Here is an 11,654-nt window from a genome sequence, read left to right on the forward strand (position 1 = left end):
TCAGATTCAGTTATTTATTCAAATTGGATAAAAAGTTTTTCTATCTAAGGAAACCCAGCAGATTGCATCCAGTCAGTGACTTGCAGCATTCACTCCTCCTGGATGAGCATGTAGAGACAGTGGACAGTCACTGGCGTTGACTTTGCAGCAATCCCTCATACTGAGCATGCATGTAGCGACAGTGGAGAGGAAAAACTCCCTTTTAACAGGAAGAAACCTCCAGCAGAACCAGAACCAGGCTCAGTGTGAGTGGCCATCTGCCACGACCGACTGGGGGTTTGAGAGAACAGAGCAGAGACACAAAGAGAACAAGGACGTATATATACAGGTCCTTCTCAAAATATTAGCATATTGTGATAAAGTTCATTATTTTCCATAATGTCATGATGAAAATTTAACATTCATATATTTTAGATTCATTGCACACTAACTGAAATATTTCAGGTCTTTTATTGTCTTAATACGGATGAAAACCCAAAATTCCTATCTCACAAAATTAGCATATCATTAAAAGGGTCTCTAAACGAGCTATGAACCTAATCATCTGAATCAACGAGTTAACTCTAAACACCTGCAAAAGATTCCTGAGGCCTTTAAAACTCCCAGCCTGGTTCATCACTCAAAACCCCAATCATGGGTAAGACTGCCGACCTGACTGCTGTCCAGAAGGCCACTATTGACACCCTCAAGCAAGAGAGTAAGACACAGAAAGAAATTTCTGAACAAATAGGCTGTTCCCAGAGTGCTGTATCAAGGCACCTCAGTGGGAAGTCTGTGGGAAGGAAAAAGTGTGGCAGAAAACGCTGCACAACGAGAAGAGGTGACCGGACCCTGAGGAAGATTGTGGAGAAGGGCCGATTCCAGACCTTGGGGGACCTGCGGAAGCAGTGGACTGGGTCTGGAGTAGAAACATCCAGAGCCACCGTGCACAGGCGTGTGCAGGAAATGGGCTACAGGTGCCGCATTCCCCAGGTCAAGCCACTTTTGAACCAGAAACAGCGGCAGAAGCGCCTGACCTGGGCTACAGAGAAGTGGTCCAAAGTACTTTTTTCGGATGAAAGCAAATTCTGCATGTCATTCGGAAATCAAGGTGCCAGAGTCTGGAGGAAGACTGGGGAGAAGGAAATGCCAAAATGCCAGAAGTCCAGTGTCAAGTACCGACAGTCAGTGATGGTCTGGGGTGCCGTGTCAGCTGCTGGTGTTGGTCCACTGTGTTTTATCAAGGGCAGGGTCAATGCAGCTAGCTATCAGGAGATTTTGGAGCACTTCATGCTTCCATCTGCTGAAAAGCTTTATGGAGATGAAGATTTCATTTTTCAGCACGACCTGGCACCTGCTCACAGTGCCAAAACCACTGGTAAATGGTTTACTGACCATGGTATCACTGTGCTCAATTGGCCTGCCAACTCTCCTGACCTGAACCCCATAGAGAATCTGTGGGATATTGTGAAGAGAACGTTGAGAGACTCAAGACCCAACACTCTGGATGAGCTAAAGGCCGCTATCGAAGCATCCTGGGCCTCCATAAGACCTCAGCAGTGCCACAGACTGATTGCCTCCATGCCACGCCGCATTGAAGCAGTCATTTCTGCCAAAGGATTCCCGACCAAGTATTGAGTGCATAACTGTACATGATTATTTGAAGGTTGACGTTTTTTGTATTAAAAACACTTTTCTTTTATTGGTCGGATGAAATATGCTAATTCTGTGAGATAGGAATTTTGGGTTTTCATGAGCTGTATGCCAAAATCATCCGTATTAAGACAATAAAAGACCTGAAATATTTCAGTTAGTGTGCAATGAATCTAAAATATATGAACGTAAAATTTTCATCATGACATTATGGAAAATAATGAACTTTATCACAATATGCTAATATTTTGAGAAGGACCTGTACACTCCTACTACATGCCAACCAATATGCAGAGAAACCAGACACCATTTGCATTCTGAGAGATTGCAGGACCATTTCCAAACCACACACAGGGGCATGCTCTGCAGCTCTTATGGAGAGAACACTGATGGCCTAATACCTTCTGTGTGGACAGCATTTTGCCAACCCAGAAGGCTAGGTGCTTCTCCAACAACTATCCCTGGGTGACCCCTGAACCTAAAACCCATCTGAACCAGAAGAGGGCTTTTAAGGGGACAGAGAGGAGCAGAGGAGAGTTTAGCACGAGCTCCAGTGGAGGATCAGGAGGTGTAAGAAGGACTACGGGAAGAAACTGAAGGAGTGGCTTGCACAGAACAACGTGCGGTACGTGTGGAGAGGACTTAAGAACATTTCTGGATTTGGAGCGAGTGTCAGAGGGACAGCAGATGGAGACCATTTAGAGATGGATTAAATTGCAATTGTAATTGCAAACAAAGGTTTCTGTATCAAATATTGTGTTGTTTTTCTGGTATATCAAATGCTAATGTCATGCAACTAAATGCAAATTAATTACTTAAAAGTCACACAATGTGATTTTCTGGATTTTTATTTTCGATTGCATCACTCACAGTTGAAGAGTACCTATGATAATAATTTAAGACTTCTACATGCTTTGCAAGTGGGAAAACCTGCAAAATCGGCAACGTATCACATACTTGTTCTTCCCACTGATGGGTGTTTCAGTGTTGATTAATCCTCCATGAAAATATTCAAATATGATTTTTTGTATCATTCCCAAATATCTAATTCCAGAAGTTAAACTTGTTTATTCTTGCTTTAAAAAAGGAATATTTGGATTAAAAATAAAAATGAGATGAGAGACAGGTCTTTCTGGTTTGCTCTTTGAACCTGGATTTGTTATATTACGCAGATGATGGTGTGGGATTTGCTGCCAAACAGGAAATTTTATGCAAGTAAATAAATAAGAATGGAGAAGAGTTTTAAACCCTTTCCATTCTTCTGTGGATATTCTTTGTCACTTTCACTTTTTGTTTCTTTCGTTTTTTTCTTTGAGGAGGGTTTTCCCTTCAGTCTCGTCCTAAGCTAGTTATCTGGATTAATTCCAGAAGAAGACAAAAATAAACATTTTCCACTGCAGGTAAGATATTAACTACTTATAACATAGTACTAGAGTGTTGTGGAAACATTTTCTCTCCTAAAGATTCATTCTGGTTTTGATTTTTTTTACACCTATACATCTCAGATCATCAAGATCATTTTTATAGACAAAGGTAACCTGATTAATTACAAAAAGCAGTTGATGATTTCATTTTTAAGGGAAAAAAAACTCTCGAACCAACCTGAAATGTGAAACTCTTTGTGCGCTCTGGTAATATCTGTGATTAGCAACATTGTTTGCTACAACAACACAATTCTTGCAATGAAATAGAACCTGTCTGATGACATGAAGCAGGCTAAAAGCTCTCAAACAGACATCATGACCCGATCTAAAGAAATCCAAAAACAGATGACAAACGGAGTCATTGATATTTATCAGTCTGGAAAGCTTTACAAAATCTTTTCTGATGCTTTGGGAGAACCAAAGTGAAAAACGTCATCCAAGAGGTCAAAATTGAATCCAGAACAACATCGAAGAACCTTTGGGGTTCTTGATCACACAAGAGTGGAACCTTTTTAGAAAGTATACATCTCATAAAATTTTGGTGTAAATTTAACATAACATCCCAGAATAAGTGCAGTCCACATGGTGGTGGTAGTGTGATGGTCTGGGGCTGCTTTACTGCACTGAATGGCTTGCTGTAATGAATTATCTTCTCTACCAGAAGATCCCAAAGGAGAATATCCACCCATCAGATCCTGACCTGAAGCTGAAGCACACTTAGCGTAGCGGACAATGCTTCAAGGCACAGCAGCAGATCCACATCTAAATGATTAAAATAATATAATGCAGGTTTTAGGAAGTTCAAACAAGTGTAATAAAATACAAAAGGGGAAAAATTCTAAGGGGACAAAATATGATCCCATTAATAGACTCCTGGTGATGCACATTTTGTATCGCTGTTATTCCATTCATCGGTGCTGAACTTGACTTGGAAAAAACCAATACAACTTATGTTTGGTATGTTAATCTATTTATTTTCTAACAGAATTAAATGAACATTCATTATTAAGTCATAAGCTTCCAAAAAACAAAATCCAGTCACACATAGAGTTGCACAAAATCAGGAAAAATATCCAGCCGCAATATGTTTTTGAATATTGTAATGATTTTGTTAGCTGGAACTGATCAAAGTTCAGGATGTCCCAACCACTCTCTGAGTGCTCCAGCATGTTAGCCACTAAACTCAATCAAGTGAGGGCATCAGGGTCAAGTATAGAATGAAGAGCATAAATCCATCATGACTGATCAGTCTACCAGAAATTTGCATCCAATCAGTCCTTTGTAAATGTGATATTGCACATGCTGATATTGTGACATTAATTACAAGGTCTCCTAAATACAGAGAGTTCTGTAGTTCAATCTAACAGGGACGTTAAAAATGTCTTTGTCAGAACGCTAAAGTGGAATGAAAACAAAAGACACATTTTGCTTCTGATGTTCACCTTTGAAACATCACAAGCTAGAAAACTAAAAACATTAAGCAAAAGAAACAAACAGAAACACAAAGCATGTCCACAGTTCCAGACACAGGTGTCATGTGTCTGTGAATGTAAAGGTCAACTCTTTATCCATTGTTTCCCCAAAGTGGGGAATAAAAGATCATCTCACAATGCTGCATAAGCAGATAATGGCATAATTTTTGTGTTAAGTGGTTTAGCAGTTGTGCCAACCTGCCCATTGCTTTTATAAACAGCAGACAAAGTGCAGGGCAGGATGTCATTAGAGTCCTATTTGATCTTTAGGATTGAAAATCACCACTGGTCTTATTTGCTCTGTTCTATTGACATGCGTTGACACTACAGATCGCTGATATATAGTCATGTCTGATCCTCTGCGCTGATGCTTAGCCATTCTGTAGACGGCACTAACCTTCCTTCTAAAGTATTGTCCAGAGAAAACGTACAGCAGAGGGTTCAGCATGCTGTTGAGAAAGGCCAGATACACAGAAACCTGCTCTCCAATGCTGAGAGTGTGAGACCAGAGCGCTCTATCCAGCACTTTCACATCACAGAGTGTGTCGAGGAAGGTTAAAATCTGGAAGGGACCCCAACACAGTAAAAATAGCAGTGTGACAGCATAGACGAGCACCGTGGCTTTTGTATCATTGAAGTTATGAAAAGCTGCATTTTCCGTTCTCTGAGCGAGAGCCTTGGTTATGTTCCAGCTGCTGAAAACAATGATGAGGAGAGGAAGCATGAAGCCCAACATGTTCATCAGAATCTGATGGGCAAGCTTCCAAGAACTTTCATGGGTGTAATCTAAAACACAGGAAGTTGTATTGTACTCCTCAATGAACTTTACCTTTCTGTTAATGATGGTTGGCAGACTGAGGAACAGCCCCAACAGCCACAGAATGAAGCACATTATCTTAGCATACAGGGTCCGTCTCAACCACCTCGCCTTCATGGTTTTCACAAGAGCTAAGTAGCGATCAATACTAATCATGACCAGGGTATAGATGCTGGTGTAGAAATTGAGGACTATATTGGAGTTGATCAGTTTGCACAAAGCATCTCCATATGACCAGTTGAACCTGTTCAAGATGTACATCGCCCAGAACGGGAGTCCACACAGGAGGAGGAAGTCCGCCAGAGCCAGGTTGCTCAGATATATTTCTGCCACAGTAAGTCGGTCCTTGTGGGCCACAAACACTGCTAGGACAAAGCTGTTGAAGAGAAGTCCAAACAGCGACAGGATGAAGATGTAAGGAGGAACAATGGTGTGGATCATCTGCCAATCTGTGGAGTCTGGCAACTCTGATGGGCCAAACTGGAGAAACGAGCTGCTGTTTTTAGGCCTTGCTGAGGATGTAGGTGCTGGCAGAATCTGCTCCATGAGCTGAAAAACAAAGAAATTATTCAGAACTTGTCAGCAAAATGGCATTGGTGTGTTTAATCTGCATTAATCACACACGCACATTCTGAAGATTTGTCGAAAGAATTAACACAATCTAACCATCTGTACATTGTCAATACCTGCTTATTTGAGCAGATAGAGAGGCAGGTACACCCAGAACAGGTAGCCCGTCCATCAGAGACACGTCGGGCAAACAGCCACGCGCATGGCAATACAGGCAATACAGAGAGGCTAAATACCCTAACATGCATGTTTTCCTGTGGAGGGAGAAAGATGGAGTACCCAGAGAGAATCTACACCTACACAATGAGAACATGTAAACTATGAGAAGAAAGGCCTTGGCCATGATTCGGGTCCACGGCCTTCTTGCTGCAAGGCAACAGTACAAAAAAATTAGACCACTATCCAGCCTGCCTCGAAGTAATTTCACCTTTTACTGAAGCTGCACAACTCAAAGCTAACAAACATCCAACCCCTAACATGAGAATATTTATTTCATGGATTTCATGTGAATAATTATATCTAACAAAAGTAGATGTTTGGTTGCTCCAATGGGACCTCATCATGTCACTAAGTTGTCCAAAGGCCTGCTAATGAATCATTCATTTGAGTCAGGTGTGTATACTCAGAGCAACATCTAAAACAGGACTCTTGACTTTTAGGACTGACTTTGGACACCACCGTCCATTGTCGTGTTCAGAGACCTGGGTCCTCACTCTTGCTTTCTTGTCTTTAGCTTGGCTCACAGATTTTATAGGATTTAGATGTGGAGATTGGTGGCCTTGGGAGAAGGTGGGTTTTCTGTCCTACTATGTGGATTTGTCCATATTTTTTGAATTTTTATCCAAATTGGAAATTTCCTGGTATTTGAGGGAGCTTAGGGGGTTCATTCTCCATAATACTTCCTTCCATCCTTTCCTTCCAAGCTGAGCCAACCAGAGTATTTGTTGAAAAAAAGCTGACCAAGCTGAAGATAAATAATGATCACCTTTGTGGTCAGTGATTATAGAAATGGGCCTCTTTGTCATGTCATAATTATCCTTGAGGGAAACAGAAAGTCATGAATTCCCTTAGAAGTTATAAGAAAATCTGATCAACCACTAAAAATGTATCGTAAAGTAAAAATGTTTGAATTATATAGGATTTTCTTCCTTAATAAAAGTAAACTCAGGAAAAAGGTTGGATATGTAAGATTACATATCTTGGCTGGGCCTTGGGCTCCACCCGGAGGAGCTGGAAGAGGTGTCTGGGGAGAGGGACGTCTGGGCGTCCCTGCTGAGTCTGCTGCCCCCGCGAACCGGTCCCAGATAAGCGGAAGACGACGAGTACGAGTATGTAAGATTATCCTGCTTAGTGAAACTGGAATTTACTTTATTGTGCTTTTCTGCACATTCTTATAATAAGGCCAACAAATTTGCAATAAATGTTTTTTTAAATACACACAATTTGAAAGGCAACTTTGTCAAATACAAAGGAAATGTATGCAAACCTTTGAATGTGAAGACAATCATTTAAAAAAACAAAAACGATTTATTAAATTGGCTTTAAGCAAATAGAAAATACTTTTGGTAAAAAATAAAAAAAAAGTGTACTCTGAAAAAAGGTTCTGTCTTTTCATAAAATGCATGTTAATAACAAATTATAGCTTTTATACCCACACACATACAAACAAACAGATATATATATCTCCTTTCGACGTCTTGATGCTTTCTGCTTTCTAATCATTTCTGCCTGGACTGACTTAAACAAAGATTTCAATAGATTTTGCATATTACATGTGTCTATTCAATACCTAGAAGAAAAATAGTTCTAAAGGAACCTAAGAAGTTCTTACCTTCAGCTTCATTTGAATGCTCCTCGTTTGCTCAGCACAATGATGAAAAAAGGACCCATCTGGAACCGTACAACAGACTTCAAGTAGGCGTACACAGTAATGAAGAAGGCAGATCTGCTGCAAGTACTTTTGTATACAACTGAATTCTTCTACACCCTTGGCCAAGGAATTTAATATTTCAACTTGTTTAGGAAAGAGTCAAAGTTTGTTCTGTTACCTCATGTAGGAAGTCAGCCTTAACCGTAGAGTGCAATACAGGTCCTTCTCAAAACATTAGCATATTGTGATAAAGTTCATTATTTTCCATAATGTTATGATGAAAATTTAACATTCATATATTTTAGATTCATTGCACACTAACTGAAATATTTCAGGTCTTTTATTGTCTTAATACAGATTATTGTGGCATACAGCTCATGAAAACCCGATATTCCTATCTCACAAAATTAACATATTTCATCCGACCAATAAAAGAAAAGTGTTTTTAATACAAAAAACGTCAACCTTCAAATAATCATGTACAGTTATGCACTCAATGCTTGGTCAGGAATCCTTTTGCAGAAATGACTGCTTCAATGCGGCGTGGCATGGAGGCAATCAGCCTGTGGCACTGCTGAGGTCTTATGGAGGCCCAGGATGCTTCGATAGCGGCCTTTAGCTCATCCAGAGTGTTGGGTCTTGAGTCTCTCAACGTTCTCTTCACAATATCCCACAGATTCTCTATGGGGTTCAGGTCAGGAGAGTTGGCAGGCCAATTCAGCACAGTGATACCATGGTCAGTAAACCATTTACCAGTGGTTTTGGCACAGTGAGCAGGTGCCAGGTCGTGCTGAAAAATGAAATCTTCATCTCCATAAAGCTTTTCAGCAGATGGAAGCATGAAGTGCTCCAAAATCTCCTGATAGCTAGCTGCATTGACCCTGCCCTTGATAAAACACAGTGGACCAACACCAGCAGCTGACACGGCACCCCAGACCATCACTGACTGTGGGTACTTGACACTGGACTTCTGGCATTTTGGCATTTCCTTCTCCCCAGTCTTCCTCCAGACTCTGGCACCTTGATTTCCGAATGACATGCAGAATTTGCTTTCATCTGAAAAAAGTACTTTGGACCACTGAGCAACAGTCCAGTGCTGCTTCTCTGTAGCCCAGGTCAGGCGCTTCTGCCGCTGTTTCTGGTTCAAAAGTGGCTTGACCTGGGGAATGCGGCACCTGTAGCCCATTTCCTGCACACGCCTGTGCACGGTGGCTCTGGATGTTTCTACTCCAGACCCAGTCCACTGCTTCCGCAGGTCCCCCAAGGTCTGGAATCGGCCCTTCTCCACAATCTTCCTCAGGGTCCGGTCACCTCTTCTCATTGTGCAGCGTTTTCTGCCACACTTTTTCCTTCCCACAGACTTCCCACTGAGGTGCCTTGATACAGCACTCTGGGAACAGCCTATTCATTCAGAAATTTCTTTCTGTGTCTTACCCTCTTGCTTGAGGGTGTCAATACTGGCCTTCTGGACAGCAGTCAGGTCGGCAGTCTTACCCATGATTGGGGTTTTGAGTGATGAACCAGGCTGGGAGTTTTAAAGGCCTCAGGAATCTTTTGCAGGTGTTTAGAGTTAACTCGTTGATTCAGATGATTAGGTTCATAGCTCGTTTAGAGACCCTTTTAATGATATGCTAATTTTGTGAGATATGAATTTTGGGTTTTCATGAGCTGTATGCCAAAATCATCCGTATTAAGACAATAAAAGACCTGAAATATTTCAGTTAGTGTGCAATGAATCTAAAATATATGAATGTTAAATTTTCATCATTACATTATGGAAAATAATGAACTTTATCACAATATGATAATATTTTGAGAAGGACCTGTATGTGCTAGAGAGAATCCTAAACTGCAGTGTGCCAGGATTTCACCACAGAAGTGATGTGGTTTTCCAAAACAAATTTCTTTGGTTTTTGCTTTTTGTCACAGTTAAATGTTTTAAACCAACACATTTTAAGATCAAATATAAAACAAGTAAATACTAAAAGCAGTTTGCAAATGGCTTGCCCAATGTGAAAAAGTGAAGGCCCCCAAAATCTAACAACTGGTTGGTTTATCCCATTAGCAATGGCTGCCTTCAGCAATTTGTAATAATTGGCAGTTAGTCTTTTATATCACTGTGGATAAATTTTAACCACATTTCTTTGCATTTGAGGATATTCCACCAAGAATGCCCTATTTAATGTCACGTTAGGCACACAGGACAAACATCTGCAAAAAAGTTCCACTTTTGTCTCATCAGTAAGCAGAATATTTTCTCAAAACTCGTGGTAAAGGGCCATTGTGTTCTTTTGGGTCAGCAGTGGTTCTGGCCTTAAAGCTCTCCCATGGAGGCCATTTCTGCCCAGTGTCTCTTTCATGGAGTTTAAATAAAAATTCAACATGGAAGACTCACCATCACCTCCAGCTTTGTCTAATTACTCCTCCATGCAGCTCTGCTCCACCAATCAGTGTCAAGTCTGCATTTCTCCCCGGCCAATCATCCTTCAAGGCTCCGCTTTAAAAGATCTTCATCCATGGAACCCTCCGTTCTGCAGCTGAACTTTGACCCTCCTCCACCCCATCTCCACCATTTGGCTTCCAAACTCTTTCCAAATCTCCTCAGGCCTCCAATCCACCACCAGGATCGGATCCCAGGGGGGAAGACATCTCTAAATCTAACCCTAAGATGTTCAGTCAAGTGCATGTCATTCTCACCATTCACGTCTTCCACTGGGGTCCAAGCGCCAAAGATATAAACATTCACTAATAAACTTTTCTAATTGCATCCCTGTCTTCTCTTTGTGAGTCTTTCCAGGTTGAATTATTGATGAATCATGACCTTTTACCCTAACTGAGGCAGTGAGGTCGGCAGAGCTTTAGATGTTGTTCTGGGCTCTTCTGTGACCTCCTGGATGAGTCGTTGATTAGCTCTTGGAGTATTTTTGGTCAATATCAGTTAGTTCTAATATTTACAAACTGGCTGAGTTGAGAAGATGACATAACGTGAAAAATCTTTGCACTACAGATACATTTAAACATTTCATGATATTTTTCACCTTAACAAGAGGATTATGTATAAATACGTCAAACTACAAAGCTTATAGTTAGAGTGGCTTAGGTTATCCTGAGCTATCTCTGTAGTTATCTTGCTTTAGAGTTGGGCTTCTGAAAGACATCATTGCCACTTTCCCTCACTTTTCTACATTCTCCTACTACTCTCCAATTTTGTATTATTTGCTGTTATTTCAGCTTTTAACTCAATGTTCTCTCTCTTTTCTCTATCTAGAAGCTACACCTGCCCTGGCTCTGTGTTTAGCTGTGGCACCCTCCTAGAGGGGGACACCAGTTAAGCTGCTGCTGCCATCACCTTAATGCTCACCTTCTACCTTCTACACTTGGCCCTGTCTTTTAGTGTTTAACCCTGGTCACTGTCACTACATTCACGCTCAGTATGAGGGATTGCTGCAAAGTCAATGCCAGTGACTGTCCACTGTCGCTACATAGCTCATCCAGGAGGAGTGAATGCTGCAAGTCACTGACTGGATGCAATCTGCTGGGTTTCCTTAGATAGAAAAACTTTTTAACCAATTTAATGATAAACTGAATCTGACTGCACTGTTTGATGACCAGGATCAACTGGAAAATATGTATTTGACTTGGAATCTGTATGATTGTATTAATTGACTTTGTAAAGTGCCATGAGACATTTCTTGTGAATTAATATTATATAAATAAACTGAATTAAATAAACAGATTATCGTAAAATTATGTAGTTGTGTTATCATAATCTTTTTTATCCCGTATGTTGATCTATTGTTTATACGAAACCTCTCTGCAATGTAGATGTGCTTGTCTGTTGCCAAGCTGGTAAACTGTATTTTATGTGA

General features: G+C 40.8%; 1 protein-coding gene across 1 annotated transcript; it reads right to left on the minus strand.

Moving 5' to 3' along the window:
• Positions 1-4,775: 4,775 nt before the first annotated feature.
• Positions 4,776-5,891, minus strand: bdkrb1 (bradykinin receptor B1). Its single transcript, XM_047392911.1, has one exon. The coding sequence runs from the start codon at positions 5,889-5,891 to the stop codon at positions 4,776-4,778; it is 1,116 nt and encodes a 371-aa protein (XP_047248867.1).
• Between the last annotated feature and the right edge of the window lie 5,763 nt (positions 5,892-11,654).

This window comes from Girardinichthys multiradiatus, chromosome 19, assembly GCF_021462225.1.
Source record: "Girardinichthys multiradiatus isolate DD_20200921_A chromosome 19, DD_fGirMul_XY1, whole genome shotgun sequence".
NCBI lineage: Eukaryota > Metazoa > Chordata > Actinopteri > Cyprinodontiformes > Goodeidae > Girardinichthys > Girardinichthys multiradiatus.